Source organism: Macaca mulatta, chromosome 7 (assembly GCF_049350105.2).
Source record: "Macaca mulatta isolate MMU2019108-1 chromosome 7, T2T-MMU8v2.0, whole genome shotgun sequence".
NCBI classification, from domain to species: Eukaryota; Metazoa; Chordata; class Mammalia; order Primates; family Cercopithecidae; genus Macaca; species Macaca mulatta.
The window spans coordinates 42,757,017-42,777,304 of NC_133412.1; the positions used below are offsets into that span (position 1 = coordinate 42,757,017).

The 20,288-nt window shown below is 54.5% G+C and overlaps 1 protein-coding gene across 3 annotated transcripts in view; it reads right to left on the bottom strand.

Annotated features, from left to right (window-relative positions):
- Positions 1–260: 260 nt before the first annotated feature.
- Positions 261–20,288, bottom strand: part of IGDCC3 (immunoglobulin superfamily DCC subclass member 3) — a 52,214-nt gene continuing 32,186 nt past the window's right edge. The window contains exons 2-13 of one of the 3 annotated variants that reach the window (XM_015142493.3): positions 8,873–9,017; positions 8,351–8,481; positions 7,819–7,956; positions 6,346–6,504; positions 5,020–5,185; positions 4,492–4,739; positions 4,129–4,293; positions 3,633–3,824; positions 3,376–3,480; positions 2,809–2,947; positions 2,473–2,680; positions 261–2,227 (exon numbers count right to left, since the gene is read on the bottom strand). In XM_015142493.3, the coding sequence (XP_014997979.2) occupies positions 2,006–2,227; positions 2,473–2,680; positions 2,809–2,947; positions 3,376–3,480; positions 3,633–3,824; positions 4,129–4,293; positions 4,492–4,739; positions 5,020–5,185; positions 6,346–6,504; positions 7,819–7,956; positions 8,351–8,481; positions 8,873–9,017 (2,018 nt within the window). In that variant the 3' untranslated portion in view covers positions 261–2,005. Of the gene's footprint in view, positions 2,231–2,472; positions 2,681–2,808; positions 2,948–3,375; positions 3,481–3,632; positions 3,825–4,128; positions 4,294–4,491; positions 4,740–5,019; positions 5,186–6,345; positions 6,505–7,818; positions 7,957–8,350; positions 8,482–8,872; positions 9,018–20,288 lie in introns of all 3 variants that reach the window. The other 2 variants (XM_077939593.1, XM_015142491.3) reach the window with 2 other exon arrangements.

A 20,288-nucleotide genomic window follows, 5' to 3' on the forward strand; every position in this document is an offset into this window, starting at 1 on the left:
ACTCCAGCCTTGGCGACAGAGTAAAAAACTCTGTCTCAAAAAAATACATTAAGTAAATAAAATGGAGATGACGGTCACTAGCATGTCTTCCTCACAGGGAGGGGTGAGGGCTCGGGAACTGCACCTCGTGTGGCAGAGGTCTGTGGTGTGTGGGGTCTGCTGCTACTATCCCAGGTTCTGGGCCTATGAGGGCCCTGGCCCACCCAGCACTCCAGCCCCTCCCCCAGGGCCTGACACAGCCACCAAAAAACTCCAGGTTCACTTTGGCAACAGGACTTTTATTCAGTCAAAATGAGCAGAGTGTGACAAAACCCAAGTTAGGCCAGGTGACCCCCAGCCCCACCCTTCCCAAGGGAAAGAGGGAGGCTCCCGAGAGAAGCTGCTTTGGGAACAGAGGGGGCACTGCCTTGGAGTTTTGTGGAGCCCTGGGCATCCACACATCATTTGGGAGAAGGGAAGGGACTACCCTTCCCCAAGTCCACACAGACACAGCTCTAGTTTTCTAGGAAAACACCACAAATTCTATCTTCTTCAGCTAATTAACTAAAGTTCAGGGTGGGGGTGTCCCTAGAGGGTTGGGGGTCAGGGACTTTTATGGTCTAATCTCATTCTTAAGGAATACACTTATTTTTTTTTTCTTTAAAAAAAAGTTTTTCTTCTGCTATTTAAAAAAATGTTTCTGAGTGTAACCAAAAATAGGTATTTGTTTCCTTGGTTTTCTTTTCTTCTTCTTTAACTAAGTAGTTCAAAGAACAATACAACAGAAAAGAGAAACAAAAAGTCACAAGAACACAACCCTTAACACACCTTGTATAAAAATAGCTTCCGGCCGTGGCTGCTGACAGTGGGTGCTCCCCTGTCGAGGGGTGGATCAGGCTGGCTGGGTGCCTGAGGCTGGGGCGTCTCTGTGGGGGACACCCACACCCCCTCACCCTCACACACACCCATCCCACGCATGGTACATTCCAGGGGCCAGGCCTGCAGGACAGGAGGCAGGCGGCCAGGTGATGCCACCCTCCCAAGCCCAGGTTCCTCATGAGCATCCCCATCAAGGATGGGCTGGCTCAAACGGGAGTGGACAGACAAGACGGGGACAGGCGGCGTGCTGGGAGGTGGCTCGTTTGGACAATTTATACTTCAAGGAACAAATTTCCTCTCATTTTTGGCTTCTTTCACATTTTCTCTCTGCCCAAACCATTTCTATTTCCGTAGGCCACAAGAGTTCCCCTTGGTGGCCTAACCTCTGGCCTCCCCTCTGCGGGAGAGGCAGGTGGGCTGTGGGCAGGAGGGGCGGGGAGGCAGGTCCAGTGACAACACAGCCCACAGAGCCAGCGAGCCTTGAGGTAGACATTTTCTTTCACACCTGGAAATGGGGAAGTGCTTTTTTTTTTTTTTTTTTTTTTTTTTTTTTACTCTGGACAACAGTGTGGGAAGGGAGAGGGGGTCCCCACCAAGGGGGCTTGAGGTAGGAGTGCATTCGGGCTCTGTGGGGAAAAGGGGCTGAGGCCACCGCCTCACTGCCCCCAGGACATTCATTCCGGCTGAGGTAGGTGCTGAGAGCCAAAACAGCAAAAATCCATCCTGAGAAAACAAGGTCGGTGGAGGGTGACAGTGTCAGGGCCCAGCTACAGCAGGGTCATCTTTTGGAGTCGAATTCACCTTCCTCTATCTCTCTCCCTTTTGTTTTTTTTTGATTTTAAGTTTTGCTTTTTAAAGGAAGATGTTAGTTCAGTTCCAAGTCATGTGGGTGCCAGGCAGAGGCGAGGGGGCGTCAGCCCAGGGAGGGAACGGGCTCCTGCAGGAACTGCTCCAGCTCCTGACGGGTGTTGCGAGGGGGGGTCCCTGCCAAGGCTGCCTTGGGTTTTGACAACCCAAGAGGCAGTCAGGACAGAAATGCTGGGGAGCCCCCAGGACCATCCAAATCCCACACGACAGTAGAAATCTTGCTTTTGACCTGAGAATGGGCCCCCTCTCCGGCCACCCTCTGGAGCCTGCCAGACACTGGCTACTGTTCAGAGTGAGCTGGCTGGGTAACCCGGGCCTCTGCAGGCCTGGCAGTCTGGCCTTCACCGAGGAGGCCGGGGCCTCTATCTGGGGGTGGTGGGGCAGCCGCCAGGCCTGCGCAGGGGGCCGTGGCCTCCGCTGTCTTCCCCTCCATCAGGCCGCACCCCTGAAGTGGCAGCGTGGAGAGCTGGGTCTCCTCACACGGGGCAGGGGCTGCAGGATCCTGCTGGGGAAAGAGCCCGTCACACAGGTGTGAGCTTGAGGGCCAGGGCGCCAGGCTCCAGCTCAACCCCACTTGGGGCTTAGGGTCTCCAGGTCTCCCTGCCTGACTCAGGGGCACAGAGAGAAGACCTGCAGCTTGACTAAGGCCAATGATTGAGGCCCGTGGCCAAGGTGAAGGGGTGCAGGATCAGAGGGTGACAGTGTCAGAGCCTGAGGCGGGGGCTTGTTCAAGACATGGACACTCACTGTGGGTCTGGGGTCTGGCTGCCCTGCTGCCCCGGCCGGGGGGAACAGCTGCTCCAGCTCCTTCATATCCACATGTTTCTCATCTCGGCCCAGCTGGCCCCGCTCTCCCCGTCTCGCCCCATTTAGGGCCAGAATGCCAGGGTCCCTTTGGCTCCGGGGACCCTGAGGAGGGGACAGCTGGTTTTCCACATCCTTACACAAGAGGACCCTAGGGGTGAGCCAAGAGTTGAGGGGAGGGAGAGAGACGAGAGCCAGAGGCAGTGAGCCCACACTCACCTTCTCTAGGCCTAGTCCGCCACACACCAGCCCAGCCCCTCTCCCTGGCCCAGGACCCACCTGCCCCTTTGGCCGAACAGGAGGAAGAGGACACAGAAGATGATGCAGGTGACCCCGATGTGGATGCCGATGACGATGCCTGTGGTGGACGTCTGGTTGGCGGCCTCCTCCTTCCGGCAGTCACATGGTGGGCTCAAGGCTGGGGACAGGGATGGGTTGGAGGCTTTGGCTCTCCAGGTCTGAAGCACTCCTAAACACCCAGCCTCTGGGGGCTCCTCTTCCTTCAGCTGCTCCCACCCCCAAGTGGGAGTGGGAATACCCTTTGACTTTGCCTACAGGACTCCAGCCCAATCTTTTTGGTTCTTTTTACCAGATACTAGGAATAGCATGGACCATTTCATCCTTGCCACAGCTTTGTAAAGTAGGTACTATTATCTCTGTATTATAGAGAAAACTGGGATCAGAGAGGTTAAATAACTTGACCAAGGTCACACAGCCAGCATGTGCATGGCCAAGCTTCAAACTGCAGTCTAAGCCTGTGCTCTCAAGCGTGGCACATGCTATCTCACCCCGTTACTTTCCCTGCTTCTCACCCACTCAGCCCTGCACTCCATCCCCAGCCCTCACCTGTCCTCTCAGATGCTCCCCTCAAAGACACAAAGCGGACTGTGGCGTTGCCGTCTCCATGCTGGTTGTAGGCGAGCAGCTTCACCTCGTACACTGCAGTGGGGTCTGGGGCAAGGCAGGGCGGCTGAGTGACTGCCCCTGCCCCACCACGTGCTCTGTCCTAGCCAGGAAAGGGAGGTGACCCCTGTACACCACCTCCTGGCCCTCAGCGCCACACCCTGCCCAGCCCACTAGGCCCCGGGTTGTTTCTGCCTCACCAAGCTGGCTGAGGTTGTAGGAGGAGACAGTTCCAGGCAGCAGGATGGGGCCGGTGAAGGAGGTCTTGCTTGCTGGGCGGTAAAACAGCTTGAAGCCGCCCTCGTGCTGGGCCAGCCGGGGCCAAGGCTCCCACAGCAGCTGCAGGGAGGAGCTGCCCAGGACCCGCACTGACAGCGGGGGTGGGGCAGGGGCTGCACGTACAGAAAGAGGCCATGATGTGAGGACCCAGCGGAAGCTCTACCTTTCTACTTTCCACCTGTGACCCTGACCCCCAAAAGCCTGACAGCCCTCTGGCTTCTGACCCAGGGCATGTGCTTACGAAAGCAGCACCTTCCTATGAATTAGAAAAAGAAGCCCTTTCCTCCAAGTAGACTCAGCCCTGACAGGCTCAGGGCCGGGCATCCAGCACAATGCACAACCTGAACAAGTGTGCGTGGTGGTTCTGCTCTGATACCCTGAGTGCCTGTGGGTTTGTGCTCCACATCCAGGCCTCACCTTCACCCAGGGTGCTGGCTAGGGTGGGCACAGAGGCTGAGCTGGCCCCCCTTGGTGTGTAGGCCTTGATGTAGAAACTGTAGGCCGTGGAGGGCTCCAGGTCGCTGACCAGGTGCTGAAAGGTGCTCTTGCTGACTGCTTCCTGATACTCCAGCTCCGGTGGGTCTGGAGAGGCACAGGGTGGGCAGGGGAGTGTGAAGGACTGGGGGAGTCCTGCCAGCATTGGTGAAATGAGGGCAGCCAGGGTGCCCAGGGGGGACAGCGGGGAGAAGGAAAGGAAGGCATCGGGTCAGGACGTGCAGGATTGGAAGGGATGAGAAATAGTGAATTAGAGGAATGGGGAGCAGAGCTGGCCGCGCGCACCAGCAGCCTTCCTGATGTGCAGGACGTAGCCGATGATCTCCTTGGTGTTGGCCAGCGGCTCACTCCAGGACACACGCACCTCAGTGGAAGACACAGAAACCGCCTGCACATTGCGGGGAGGCCCAGGGAGCCCCTCAGCCCACAGTACGGTCAGCCTGGCACTGGCCTGTGATGAGCCCGCACTGTTCTCAGCCACACACTGGTAGATGGCCTCATCTTCAGGACCGATTCCAGAAATGGTCAGTGTGCTGCAGGGGAGAGAGAGCCTCAGGTTCCCTCCTTCTCCCTGGAGGTTGACCAAATCTCCCCATTTGAGAGATGGAGAAACTGAGTCTTTCCAGGAGACTAATGACTTGTGTGAAGTCTCCCAGCAAGTTGGTGGTGGAACTGGGACTCCAACCCAATCTCCAGACTCCCAATTCTGTGCTCTCCCTGGCAGGAGGTGCACAGTCTACTCAGGCCACTCACTCCAGGACCCCCTTTCCTTGCTCTCCCAGGTCCTCACCCCAGCACACACCACATACGTACCTGTTGTTGTTCTTGAGCCTGACGTGGCCTCCCGGCCCCAGCACCTGTCCGTTCTTCAGCCATGTGACGTGAGGCGGTGGCTCACCCTGGGCTTGGCAGGTGAACATGGCTGTGGTCCCAGCTGGCCTGGAGATGGACTGGGGATGCTGCACAAACTCAGCTGGGGCTGCGAGTGGGGTCAGGATGGTGGGGTGGGTACAGACAGAGACAGCTGTGAGTGACGGCATGAGGAAGGGAACAGGGGATGGGACCAGAGATACACAGGGCGAGAGCTGGGCTCCAAACACACATCTGCCCCCTGAAGACTCCTCCAGGTGGGGCCCAGCCTCTACTCCTGCCCAGCTCAGGAGATGGCCCACCTCCCTCTTCCCTCCGCTCCAGGCAGACCCAAGAGGACTCCTTTATAATGACTATTTAAAAGACTGACATTTGTATCCGAAAGCAATCAAGCTGAGCTCCCTGTTCAGGAAATTGTTAAATAAATAAATGTGCTAATAGGTTTGGCTGCACCTCCAGAAAGCAGTAATGACGGGGAGATGTATGAGCCTCAGTACCGGGGGCCCCCTCGTCCCCACATTCAATTCCGCTCTCCTCCAATCCCAGGCCTCAAGCCTCTATTAAAAACGGGAAATGAAATGCTCCATCACTTTCATTTGGACAGATTAACGGCACATGGAATGCTAAACAAACGGGCATTTAAGTTCCTAATTCTCCCACTTCCCACCCTTTCCCCCGCCTCATCTCCGGCAGGGAACAACCACAGGAAAACCCTGAAAATGTTCATCCAAGCCCAGTGCATGGGGACAGTTAAGCCCTATGGCCAGAGGCCAACTAAAGGACCTGGTAGTGGCAGGGCTCCGCCCTGCAGGAGGGGAGGCAGCTTTGAGTGCACAGTGAGGCTGCTGGCGACAGCGTGAAAATGACAAGCAGGCCAGGAGCGCACAGGCAGGCAGGTGTGAGCATGGACGTGCCACACGTGTGAATGAAAACAGCACGTGGGGAGACACGTGTGAGCGACACAGGTGGGGACACCAGCTGAGATGAGAAAGTGGAAATGACTCCCCGGGTATCGGGGCGCTGACGGCCCCCCGAGGGCACGGAGGGGCTGCTGCATGACCAAGATGGTCCACCCATTCCCAATGCAAGCATTTGACTGGAGAACACACCACCTTTGTCCTGGCCTGGGGGCTGGTGAGGGGCGAGGGGCAGGGCGAGGGCGAGTCCAGGAGACTGGGGTGAGACAGGGCCCTGGGGTTGGGCATAGGCTGGAAGGAAGGGACTATGCGGAGATCCCTGCCCTCCTCCCCAGGGTTGGCTGATCCATACCTTGCACCACCAGCCGGCCCTGTGCTGTTCTCCTCACCCGGGTGCCAGGTCTGTTGGCCGCACAGACGTAGACGCCGGAGTGCTGGACCGTCACGTCTGAGATGATGAGGTTTCCCGTGCCCAGCACCTGGATGCCCTCCACCCCAATAGGGCGACCATCTGGGGAGGAAGGGGAGGGGGGATGGCTGAGGGTCAGATATAGATGTGTAAGAAGGAAAGTAAAGGAAACTTCCAGAGGGCTCGCCCTTCCTCCCGTCTTCCAAGGAGCCTCAGTCTTTGACTCTGCCTCTTCCCTCCCAGGCACCTTAACTGGAAAAGGCAGCAGAGTGCAGCACAGAACCCTCGCGCCTAGCAGCGGACGCCCTGTCCTGAACCTAGCATCACCACTGACTCACGGGCCACCTGCAAGGCCCTTCCCTTCTGTTTCACAATCTGTAAAGTAAGGAGTCTGGATTAGATTGACGTTTCCCAGCCTGGTTTTTCTCTCTGGATCCACGGTCACATATCCATTCTATGCCTGGATGGTAAGTCACATCACGGTACTCCTGTGACCTGGTACAGGGGGGACCCGGTTAACTTTGTTTCCCAAACTTGTTAGACCAGCAGGCCATTCCTTCTCGCTTGACAGATCATGCTTTGGGAAATGTTGGACCAGATGGTCCCTGGAGTGCCTAGAGGTTCCTCCTAATGGTGAGGCCACTCTTCCCAGTCTCTCCCAGGGACCCGAGCCCTTCCCCCACCCCTACCAGGATCAGATTAGCACAGTCAGAATACAAGGAGACAGCTCCCCATTCAGGCCCTGAAGTGGTGAAATCTACTCCATTATCCTGCCTGCTGCCCCCTCCCTCCCCATCACTCAGCTGCTACAATGTGGCACAGTCTCCCTGTGAATGCGGCCCCACCCCACCCCCTCCAGAGTTTCCTTCCCGAGTGACCTTTCCGCTCAGACAATGTGGGCCCATCTGCACCCTTTCATTTCTCTCCTTCAGCTGCCTGGGGATTTAGGCTGGGGGACTTAGGGGGCCAGGCTAGAGATTGGGGGGCCCAGAGTGAGGATCTAACAACTGGCTGGGATTTTGAGGGGCTTGGGACTGTACAGCTGAGGAACACGGCCAGGGTATAGAGGACAGGAATGAGCAGGAGGGGACAGATTCTGGGGTGCTGAGGGCTGCTGAAGGGTGCTGGGGTCCCCAAGGCCAGGGTGAGGGGAGGACTACCAGGATTGGACAAGGTAACCCAGGGAGCTAAGCCATCCCTGCAGGGGGAGGGAGAATGGGGTGGACAAGGGGGCCTCCCTGGTCCTTCCAAGAGAGGGAAACTTACCCTCTTCCCAGATCACAGGGATAGAATGGACCCCCAGAGAGAACAAACAGGATTCCAAATTCCCCGGGAGCTGGGTGAGGAGTTTGAGACTGGCCCTCCCAGGGGGTGGGACAGGCTGGGAGGGGCAGGGGCTGTGGGGATGAGGCTCACCCAGGCGGCTCCAGGACACAATGGGGCGCGGGTTGCCCGTGGCGACACACTCAAGCACCGCGGTCTGGTGCACCGTCAGGGTGAGGTTCTCAGGCCCCACGAGGATGGCTGGCTCCTTGTAGGCCCCAGAGCCCGAGCCTGGGAGGAAGATGCCACATTTCCTCACTTCAGCTGGGTACTTTCCTGCTTCTTCACCCCACCCACAGCCCAGGACACAGCGGGTGCGAAACAAACACCAGCCCAGAAACCAGGTCCTGTGGGTAGAGAGATACCAGGGGACCAGGACATTCTGGACATCCGTCCCTCTCCTGCTGGCCCTGCAGGACTGCCAGCAATGGGGGAGTCCTGGACATCAGCATAGGATGGGATTCCCAGGGGGAAATGAGCCAGAGATCCAGCCTCAGATTCCTGTGCACCCTCACGCCAGGCAGCACAGAGCCCGGCGCTCTGCACACATGTGGCCGAGAAGGCTGCAGAGGCCAGTTGAAGCGGGTTGATCTAAGGTTGGGGGAAAGGGCCGAAGGACCCTCACCTGACACGGTGAGCCTGGCCCCGTGGCTGATCCGGATACTGGCGATGTTTGAGGCCACGCAGTGGAAAATGCCACTGTCCTCAGCTCGAAGTCCTGTGATCTGCAGGACCCCCTTGGGCAGCAATGTGTACCTGTTGAGGGGAGGGACACAGTTGGCCACCAGCACAGCCATTGATATAATCAGCCACAAAGACTCTGGGCATCCAAGACACAGCCCAGGCCCCAAGCACTGCACCGTCCCAACATCATCAGACTCACACTGGGACTTTCAAAGGTGGATATACCCTCAATTCCAGCCTTGACAACGATCACACACAATCCTCAGACACATCCATGAGCCTAGAATCTCGGCCCAGCAAATCATGTGGATACGCAGTCTAAACTGTGGTTGCAGAAACACCACTGTCTCAGGCACCTGTGGGCACCAACTGCAGCTCCCAGAGCCGCGGGCAGTCCTTCTCTAAGGCCAGAGTCACTGGCCAACTCTTTGTCCTCCCTCTGTCTTTCCCACACGTGACTCACCTCTCATTGTCCGTGTCAATTGGGACTCTGTTCTTCTCCCACGTGATCAGAGGTTCGGGAAGCCCATGGATTTGGCACTGGAAGCGGGCCACACCACCCTCCTCGCCCACGGTGGCCTGGGGATGCACGTGGAAGTCCGACATGGCTGGGGGAAGAGAAGTGTATGAGTGCGGCGCGCTGCTGAGGGCAGAGGGGAGGGGAGAATGGGCTGCAGTGGAGTCACAGGCACGGAGACCTGGAGCCCACTCCATCGAGGGGCAGGAGTTTTCCTGCAAGAGCGATAGCTTGGGGGGCCCATCAGCACTTACTCCAGCCTCCAATAGCTAGGAAACATCTCCCCTAACAGGTGGTATAGGCTGGGCTGGGATACTTTGTAAAAAGTCTGGACAAACTTCTGGGTAACAAACCTCTAATAAGGAAATCCTGGGCTGTTCGGACTTCCCTTGGAGACCTTGGTCCCCCAAAACTGACCCATGAAGGCCAATCAAAGCCCTGCTCCTAAGCCCCACACACCACTTTTTCAGCTTTCAGATTCATTTTCATAAACTCTCCCTAAGGCAGGAAAGGGCTCAGATCCTCAGTGCTTCACATTTTATAGAATTGGAAGCTGAGGCTCAGACAAGGGAAGCAACTGGTCCAATGTTGCCCAGCAAGGACACTGGTCATCAGGCCCTGGTTACCAGGCCCGGGAGCTTTTTTTTGGTCCCTCCTCCTCCTCCTACTCCTCCCACCCCCCAGTTCATCTGCAGTCTCTTGATGCACCTCAAGAGGGTGTTGCATCCATCCAAGGTGACAAGCCTCTCAGAAGACTGTCAGACCTACCAATCTACATTTCAATGTGTCATAAATATTCAGGGACCCCTCCCCACCTTTTGGGGATCTGAACTAACCGCTTGAACTCTGGTCTGCAGAGATCATCAGTGCAGAGGGGCTGCGGTGCACCCTCCCCTCCCAGTGACAGGCTGGTTAAGTGTTCCTGCCCACCCCCATTTCCACCCATGCCCAGACCCCACCCTGTAATGCCTGGGGAAGGAGCCCCTCCCACTTGGGTTCCCAGCTTCAGCACCAGGGCTGCGATTTCATTAAAATCCACTTTGCTTCAAGTGCGGGAAGGCGGTACACCATCTGTCCAGGCAGGCAGCCCCTCGTCTCAGGCACTCCATCAACTGGGACAGTTGCTCCCCTCCCAGAGGAAGCCCTCCCCCACAGCAGCAGGGACACTGGAGCTCATCCTGGCTCCTGCTCCTGGCTCCCTGGTGGGGGAAGGCCACCCTCCCCGTGGCCCCCATGCCCCATCTCAGGCCCCCTCAATCCACCAGCCTGATCTGGCCTCCAGGGTGGCCCAAAAGGCGAGCCTTTGTGCCCTTCCACCCAGAGTCTCTGGGGGCTGGCTCCTTTGTGGCGTGTTCTCCATCTCATTTGCATGTGGTTCATTAAATATAAACATGCATAAAAAATCCCCCGCCCTGCTTCCTCGTCTTTGAGGGCCTCCTGGGAGTGTGGCTGATGGGTATGTGCGCCTCTTTGTACATGTGTGCAGGGCTGTGTCTCCGTGTATGTGGTCTGAGTGTCCACGTCTGGACAGGAATCCGTCCACTGCTGCGGCGGGTGTGTACCTCTGGTTCGGTGCAGGTAATCAATCACACACATCCCCACATAGGTGCAGCCCTTATAAACAGTACCTTGGGGCCCTGGGGGTGGGAGGTGGGGGGTAAGTGTCCCAGCTGGTGCTCCCATCAGGCTTGGTGAGAGGATCCCCAGGGAGCACTGGGAGGTCGGCCTTCCTGGTCTCAGGCCAAAGGCTGTGTTTGGCCAAGGGAGGTCAGCCCAGGGTCTTGGGGGAGGGGGCCGAGGTGCTGCTGGAGCCCCTCTACTGCCTCTAGCCCTCCACCTCCAGGAAGGCAACTGGGTGCCATGAGCCCAGGGAGTGGAGAGGGCATCCAGGCTCCCAGGTCATCTGTCTACGTCCCCCAGGCCCTGCTCCTTCGAAGATGGGGAGCTGCCTGCCTCCTCTTCACTCCAGCTGGAGAGGCGCTCGAAGTCCCCCAGGGACCTGGGGTGGGGACTAATGGCTCTGCTGACTACAGATGCCTCCTCATTAAGGAACGAATCCTTTTGTGCTTCTAGCCCCATTCTGGGCTCCCTGGAGGCACCCAGTGCTAGAAGCTGGCCTGAGGAAATATACAAGGGCAAGGGCTGCTTCTTATCAGGGTGCTGGGGATGGAGAAAGTCTGGCTTCCACTGCCTGGCTCCCTCCTCCTCCCCCCAGCACTAAGCAGCCACAGCACAGTTGGACATGGCGCTAGAGCTGGAAGGGTCACAGGTATGGAGCCAGTCTGATATCCTTCATGTGTACAGTGCGACTGACTCCTACGGGTCCCCTGAGGCCGCCTGGATGCAGTTAAGTCCACCTCCTGCTCACATTTCCCATCCATCACAGCAGCACCTTGCTGTACCTTTCCATCAGCTTTACTTGGTTACAGTTCTGCTAAACATTTAATTTGAAGGGTAGCTTTAGGCTGGGCGCAGTGGCTCAAGCCTGCAATCCCAGCACTTTGGGAGGCCGAGACGGGCGGATCACGAGGTCAGGAGATCAAGACCATCCTGGCTAACACTGTCTCTACTAAAAAGTGAAACCTGTCTCTACTAAAAAGTACAAAAAACTAGCCGGGCGAGGTGGCAGGTGCCTGCAGTCCCAGCTACTCGGGAGGCTGAGGCAGTAAACCTCTCCGCCGTAAACCCGGGAGGCAGAGCTTGCAGTGAGCTGAGATCCGGCCACTGCACTCCAGCCTGGGCGACAGAGTGAGACTCTGTCTCAAAAAAAAAAAAAAAAAAAAAAAAAAAGAAGGGTCGTTTTTGCCTTTAAGAGTAATTGAAAATCATGAATCTGAAGCTAATCTCTTTATTTTAGGAAGGGGAAACTGAGGCCTAGGCTCTCTGCTGGGATGTCCCTTAGTTCTGCAACAAGTTTCTCACTCTCCAAAGCCAGGTAACCGCAGAGTGGACTGCATGTTGGACTAGCTTCTTCTCACTGTGTGGTGGAAAAGTAATGAGCTCTAGGGAAGGCTCTTTACCCCCACCCCTGGGAGTCCAGCTGGCTGCATAGGTGTGGTCCAGGAAGGGCAGGTGCAAGAGGAGGGTGTGGTCCTCTTCATCTGAGGCTCCTCCTTCCCTCCCTTCCTTATACCCTCTCTCAGCTTTTTGGTCAGTCCTGCATATTCCTTAGGCGTCCCAAGATTTCTGTGAGACCCTGGGCAGGCAGCGTCCTCTCAGCCACAAATGAAGGGAGTGGACGAGCCACTCTTCAGGGCCCCTCCAGCCCTGCCTCCCCATCTGTCTTCATGAACAGGATCCACAATCTCTGGGCCAGCAAACTCAGCTTAGCCAGAGTCTCCTAAAATCTTCCACGTACATCTGGTTCATAAGCAATAGTCTTTTTTCTGTTTTTTCCTTTTGAGACAGGATCTCACACTGTCACCCAAGCTGATGTGCAGTGGTGTGATCCTAGCTCACTGCAGCCTTGACCTCCCAGGCTCAGGTAATCCTCCCACCTCAGCCTCCTGAGGAGCTGGGACCACAGGTGCATACCACCACGCCCAGCTAATTAAAAAAAATTTTTTTTTCTTTTTAAGATGGAATCTTGCTCTGTTACCCAGGCTGGAGTGCAATGGCATGATCTTGGCTCACCGCAAACTCCGCCTCCCAGGCTCAAGCGACTCTCCTGCCTCAGCCTCCCGAGTAGCTGGTACTACAGGTGCACACCATCATGCCCAGCTAATTTTTGTATTTTTAGTAGAGACGGGCTTTCATCATGTTAGTCAGGCTGGTCTCAAACTCCTGACCTCGTGATCCGCCCGCCTTGGCCTCCCAAAGTGCTGGGATTTCAGGCATGAGCTACTGCGCCTGGCCAATTTTTGTATTTCTTATAGAGATAGGGTCTCCCTATGTTGCCCGGGCTGGCACACAACTTTTTTCTTTAGGAAGTTTGAGGAAAAGGGATGTTGGGGCCACTTCAGCCCCCTCAGGGTGGAACATGTTTGATTCACAAGTGTGTTTATGCCCTGGCTTGTGCCAGGAAGCCACAGAGCTGGGTGGACTGTCCCTCATTATGTCTCTCTAGGGAGAGGGTCCCTGGGCAAACATGAGGAAGTAGGGCTGAGGGCCGGATGTCAGGGCACCCTGAGATCTGAACGAGTCACCCTGCAGGCCACTGTGTTGCTGATGACAGTACAGATCAGCTAGTGTGTTAGCACTGAGTATTTATGTCTGGTGCTGGTGGTATTGTGTCTGTGGCTGGTACACCTGACAGTGGTGCTGTCACTTTGGCTCTTGATGCTTTACACTCCTGTGGATATCTGTTGGCCTGGTGGGGACAGTTTTGGGTCTCTCACTTCAAGCTGGGTGATGGGAGGTGGGTGATGGGCAATGGTCTTCCAGGTGTGAGGGCCAGAGAAAGCGACAGGGAGGACAAAGTCCTGCTTGGCAGTAGTGGGGAGAAAGGAAGAAGGCACCTTTGTCTACAGCGATCTGGGAAGGAATCTCCCAGCCCCGCCCTGCCCCCACCAGAGGTGCGACCAGGTTGTGGGGAGAGACAGAGGGCAGAAAGTGAGCTTAGCAATTCACAGGACTGGAAGGGAACAGAACACAGGCAGGAAACAGTTGCTGGAGACCTCTATAAATCACCCAAGGGGAGGGGCCTCCTGAGAGCCAGATCTAGGGCCGCTCAGGGAGGGGAGGGGGACTCTCTTCCTGGTCCAGGACCTCTGGTGAGGTCAGGCCTGGATCTGATTAGACAGGCTCCAGGGGGAGGTGGGGGGCAGCAAAGGGTCGAGGTAGAGTGCTGGGAAGGAAGCTCAGGCCCCCCACCCTTTGGCCATAGCCAGACTCCTATCCGGTGTGTGATGGTAAACAAATCTGGGGGCATGTTTGGATGAAGAATCCAAAACATAACCTTTGCAAAAGCGAGGGGCCCTGGGGCTCTGAAGTGCTGGCTGTCCCCACCTCATACAGCCATTCAAGAGGGGCAGTTGTGAACCACAGACTCTTCTGAAGGCCACCAAGGCCTATTCCCTCCTTGTATCCATCCCTGCCAAAGACCAGGGACACGCAGCCTTCTGGATGTCCAGCCCCTCCTCAGACAGGTGGGATGATGATCATGTTTTTGCTTACTCCAGACACATGCCTGAATCCCATACAGTTCTACCCACTGCCCCCAACTTTTCCCTTTAGAACCATAATTTTTCTTTTTTGAGATAGAGACTCACTCTATCACCCAGGCTGCAGTGCAGGGGTGTGATCTCAGCTCACTGCAACCTCTGCCTCCTGGGTTCAAGGAATTCTCCTGCCTCAGCCTCCCCAGTAGCTGGGACTACAGGCGTGTACCACCATGCCCGGCTAATTTTTGCAATTTCAGTAGAGACAGGGTTTTGCCATGTTGGCCAGGCTGGTCTCGAACTCCTGACCTCAAGTGATCCACCTGCCTCAGTCTCCCAAAGTGCTGGGATTACAGGCATGAGCCACCACGCCCAGCCCACATTTTCCAATATAGTGGCCAGCTATTAAGCACTTGAAATGTGGCCAGTCCAAATTGAGATGGGCTGTAAGCATCAAATACACATTGGATTTTGAAGACCTAGTATTAAAAAAAGAGAGAGAGAAAAGACCCTAATCTTAGGGAAATGCAGATCAAAACTACAATGGGATGTGTACTATCAAAAATACAGAAAATAGCAACTGTTGATGAGGATGTGGAGAAATCAAAACCCTTGTGCACTGTTGGTTGGGATGTAAAACGGTGCCGCTGCTGTGGAACACAGTATGATAACTCCTCCAAAGATTAAAAATAGAATTAGCATGTGATCCAGCAATCCCACGTCTGGGTATATACCTCAAAGAACTGAAAGCAGGGTCTCAAAGAGATATTTGATAATGTCTATAGCAGCATTATTCACAATAGCTAAAAGGTGAAAGAAACTTGTGTCTATTGACAGATGGATAAACCAGATATGCTATATCCATAGAGTGGAATATTATTCAGCCTTAAAAAGGAGGAAATCCTGACACATGCTACAACAGGGATGAACCTTGAGGAGGACACTGCTAGGTGAGATAAGCCAGTCACAATAAGATACTGCATAATTCTACATATATGAGGTACCTAGAGCAGTCAAATTCATAGCCCATAGGGCCTTACATCATCAGAGGACTTTGAGTAAGTTTCAGTCATCAACATCCCATGTCTGTGATGTCCAGTGTGGTAGCTACAAGCCACATGTGGCCATTTATTTATTTTTTGAGACAGGGTCTTGTTCTGTCACCTGGGCTGGAGTGCAGTGGTGCGATCTCAGCTCACTGCAACCTCTGCCTCCCAGGTTCAAGCGATTCTCATGCCTCAGCCAAGTAGCTGGGGTTACAGGCACCTGCTACCACGCCTGGATAATTTTTTGTATTTTTAGTAGAGATGGGGTTTTCCCTGTTGGCCAGGCTGGTCTTGAACTCCTGGCCTCAAGTGATCCTCCCACCTGGGCCTCCCAAAATGTTGGGATTAACAGGCATCAGCCACCATGCCCAGCCTCACATGTGGCCCTTTAAATTAGAATTACAGCCAGTCGCAGTGGCTCATGCCTGTAATCCCAGCACTTTGGGAGGCCAAGGTGGGTAGTTCACATGAGGTTGGGAGTTCAAGACTAGCCTGACCAACATGGAGAAACCCCATCTCTACTGAAAATACAAAATTAGCCAGGTGTGGTGGCACATGCCTGTAATCCTAGCTACTCAGGAGGCTGAGGCAGGAGAATCACTTGAACCCAGGAGGCGGAGGTTGCCGCAAGCCGAGATAGTGCCTGGGTAACAAGAGCGACACTCCGTCTCAAAAAAAAAAAAAAAAAAATTAGAATTACATACAATTAAAAATTTTAGTTCCTTCCTCTCACTAGCTCCATTTCAAGTGCTCAGCAGCCACAAGTGGTTACTGGCTACACTATGGGTCAGCACCAATAGAGAGCTTCAGTCATCACAGAGAAGTCTATTGGATAGCACGCTGGTCCAGACCTGAGGCAAGGCCGTGGACTCCCCTACCTCCCCTACTGCCTTCTCTCCTGCTCATGGTCTCTCTGGTGGTCCCACCAGAAAGCACCCCACCTCTCCATCCTCATCACTGGCCAGCCTTGCCCCTGCCCGCACCCTCCCCTCTTAGACACGTGGACTCAGAGGCTGATGACGAGGCCCACACCGGATCCCACGCTAAGGCTGTCACACTGCAGGGCAAGAAAGGCCTCACACGGAAAGATTTCTGTTTCCAGTGAGGAAATACTTGCTAAAAACTTTTTTTACTTTTGTGTTTTTATTTATTTATTTATTTATTTTTGAGACAGGGTCTTGCTCTATCGCCCGGGTTCACCTCGACCTCTTGGGCTCAGAACTGTTTGAGGTAGTGGTACAGGGAGGAGATTAATGGTAAAGGTTCTGGAATCGTACAGAACTGAGTTCAAATCTCAGCACCACTATTATGAGCTGTGGGATCTTGGGCGAGTGACAGAATCTCTGGAAATCTCTATTGTCTCACTTATAAAACAGGGATGATCACAGCTCACGTTGCTAGAGCCACTGCAATAGGGGGATTCAACGAGCTATGTTGGTAAACTGCTTAGCGCAGGCCTTGGCAGAGAGCAAATACTGGCTGGCTATCTATTCTTGAGGGAAGATGGTATAATCTTGAGTTAAAAGGGAACTGAGAGGTTGTGGAAGAGCAGGGCGGGGGGTCAGGAAGAAATGGTGGTGGCTCTCTTCTCCCTTTAAAGGGCAGCCTCTTTCCTCAGAGGGGATGAGGCTCGGGGAGTCCGTGATGGAGCTCAAGCTGTCTGGAGAAGGGAGTAAAAACTGGATTTGCAGGGCCTGAATAGTGTGGGAGCAGGATATGGGGGGGGCGAGCAGCAGGGTATAAACCAGAGCCTCTTCTACCTTACTTCTGCCTGGGGGCTTCACAGGGGTCCCAATAGACAAGCTGTCAGTTGGAAGAGGCCACTGGGTAATTGAGGCCTTAATTTCTCTAGTAAAATGTTTATGAAGCCTATAAACCCAGCCCTTTATTGGCCAGGCTCATTCCGGGGGTTGGATGTGGCTCTCTGAGGTATAGTTAAAACACCTGCTGAACTCAGGCACCCGATGGCTACTCTGGCCTCCACACGGACCCACCGGAGCCACCAGGAAGAGTGCTAGTGGGGCACAGCTGGGGCAAGACGGCCCCTGGAGGGCAAGGAGGCCAGCCATGTCGAATGCTCTTTAAACTCCTCAAGGCAAATGTCCCATCTCTAAAAGTCTATGAGGAGAAAGGTGGTGGAGAGAACCCTGAATCTGGGAGAGGCTGGCCACTTGCTCAGGGTCCCTGGCGGGGTAGTGGTCTTGTCAGCAGGGTTCTCTGGCCCAGGCTCACCCTTCCCAACCCTCTGTCCCATGTACCCATCATTTGGGTCCCCACTTAGCCCCTGACTTTGGCTCTGCTAGGGAAGAACCCCCACACTGACTGGCTGTGATCATCTGGGGTGGGGGAAGCATGACTTACTTCCCTGGGCTTCCAAAGGAGCGTCTGAGAGTTGAATGAAGGCTCTGAACCCAAAGAGTATGTTCTGAGAGAGGGGAAGGCTGTGTGGCATCTGGGTGTTGGAGTGGGTGGGAGTGGGTATCGGAAGATGGGTGTCTGGCATTTACAAATAGCCTCAGGGGACTGTGGTGGCTTCGCTGGGGGTGACTGACCCATCTGGGACTTTGCCTAGTGACCCTGCTCTGAGGAGCCTCTGGATGCCTTTGTCTGCCTTCTTGGTCTCCTCACGTCCTTTACCCCCTGCCTTGGGCCCCTGAACCCCAGCCCCTCCCTCCTCCCTCCCTTGTTACCACCAGCTCACCACTCCCCCACACCCAATTCTAACACAAAAGGCAACTTTGTCTTTCAAGTCAGCAGCCATAAATCCACATCTCTCCCCTCTCACAGCCACCTCTGACAAACAGGGGCCTGGATGAAGGAGAGGTGGGGGGCAGTGGGAGGTTGGATTCCGCTTTGGGAATGTCCCCACATCTAGCTGTTGGTCCCCTGGCTGGCGGACTGGGTGAAATGGACTACAAGGCCAAAGGCGTGGCTGCAGGGGAGGCAAAAGGGCTCTCAGCAGCCTCCAGGCTAGACTTTTACAAGCCAAGGGGAATAAAACCGCTTAAAGTCCTGCTTTTAATTACTCAGTCCCATAATTTGGAGGCTCCAGTTCTTCCTCCAGATCAAGCCATGAGCAACTCCTCCCTCAGTGGAGGGTGTGAAGTGTGCCTGGGGGTGTGTGCTGTGGGATGCAGGCAGGGGACCTGCCTTAGACAGCCCAGGGACTAGCGGGTGCACTGCCCTGCATTTCATGGTAGTGTCTCACATTGAGGGAGGAGGGAAAGGGAGAAAAGCATCTCCTGCGCCACGTGACCGCCCCACCAACCCCACGGCCAGGTTTTCAAAAGCAGTCCCAGTTTCAAGTATTTTGCCGTGTTTTCATCCTACATATCAGGCAATGAATCAGGATGTGTCCTGGTTTTTGGTTTGGGAAATATAGTCATCTGTCCTATTTACACAGCAGACCCACTGAGTCAACTGTAAGCATTCATTCAACAGATACTTACTGAATGCTAATGTCTCAGACAGGACGTTCTGGCACCCCAGGAGCAAACTCTCTCCATCCCACAAATCCGTCCTTAGGTGTGCACACCCAAGCTCCTAAGAAACATCAGAAGGTTGAGGGCCAGGTGCAGTGGCTCACGCCTGTAATCCCCAGAACTTTGGGAGGCCCAGGTGGGCAGATCGCCTGAGCCCAGGAGTTTGAGATCAGCTTGGGCAACATGGTGAAATCCTGTCTCTACAAAAAATATACAAATTAGCCAGGCATGGTGGTGAGTGCCTATAGTCCCAGCTACTCAGGAGGCTGAGGCAGAAGAATCGCTTGAGTCCAATAGGTTGAGGCTGCAGTGAGCTGTGACTGCGCCACTGCCCAGGTAACAGAGTGAGACCCTGTCTCACACACACACACGCACACACACACGCACACACAAATACAAAATAAATAAGAAAAGAAAGAAAGAAAAAGAAAAGAAAAGAAAAAAGAAACATCAGAAGGATGAAAGCACCAGAGCCAGGAAGGTCACTGTCACAGTAATATGGTTCTGAAAAACAAAGACCTGCAAAGGCCATCAATAGGCAAAGGTTAGATATTACTTCCATCTGTATAACTCTGAGAGGTAGGGATTACTAGCCCTTCTAAGTTAGGTAACTTGCCCATGGTCACACAGCCAGTCAGTGATGTTAAGGCAAACATTTGGACTTACAATGGTCTGACTCAAAATCCAAGGGTCTTTGCCTTCATCACAAAGCTGTCCTCAGTGGGGAAATACACATTCAAATGACCCTTAAACATAACTGATGAGGCCTAGACTCACCCAGAAAAACACAGAGGCACACAACCTCTATGTTGCTAGACCCTTACTGCCACCCTTCCTACTCATACTCAGAGTCACCCATGACACAGCAGGCTTCACTTCAACTCCCCCAGGGTTTGGTGGTAGGTTTTACAGAGAGTAACTAATGCAAATAAGCACCATGATAAGGTGGTATTATCACCCCCACTAATGGGCACTGTGCCGCCACATGGCTCCTAATTTCTATTAATACAGGCATATAAACAACCAAGATGGCTCTTCCTTGAGCACTTCCAACTCTGCCCTCCAGCAGATCTGAGCTGTGAAGCCTTGCGAGGGTGGGCCTGCAGGTCTGTGCCTGTAGTCTAGCCCGTTGGGTTGTAAAAAATACAGAATTTATTCTTCTGTTTTGGGGGGCTCGGGGGGGAAGCACTGTGAAATGCTAGTGGCTTCCATGGAGTAAAAGGGTGGCCACGAGACTCAGCTCTTTTTTTTTTTTTTTTTTTTTTTTGAGACGGAGTCTTGCTCTGTCACCTAGGCTGGAGTGCAGTGGCCGGATCTCAGCTCACTGCAAGCTCCGCCTCCCAGGTTTAGGCCATTCTCCTGCCTCAGCCTCCCGTGTAGCTGGGACTACAGGCCCGCCACCTCGCCCAGCTAGTTTTTTGTATTTTTTTTTAGTAGAGACGGGGTTTCACCGTGTTAGCCAGGATGGTCTCGATCTCCTGATCTCGTGATCCGCCCGTCTCGGCCTCCCAAAGTGCTGGGATTACAGGCTTGAGCTACCGCGCCCGGCCCTTTTTTTTTTTTTTTCTTGAGACAGAGTCTTGCTCTGTCGTCCAGGCTGGAGTGCAATGGCATGATCTCAGCTCACTACAGCCTGCAGCCTCCACCTCCCAGATTCAAGTGATTCTCCCACCTCAGCCTCCCGAGTAGCTGGGATTACAGGTGCCCACCGTCATGCCTGGCTACTTTTTTTGTA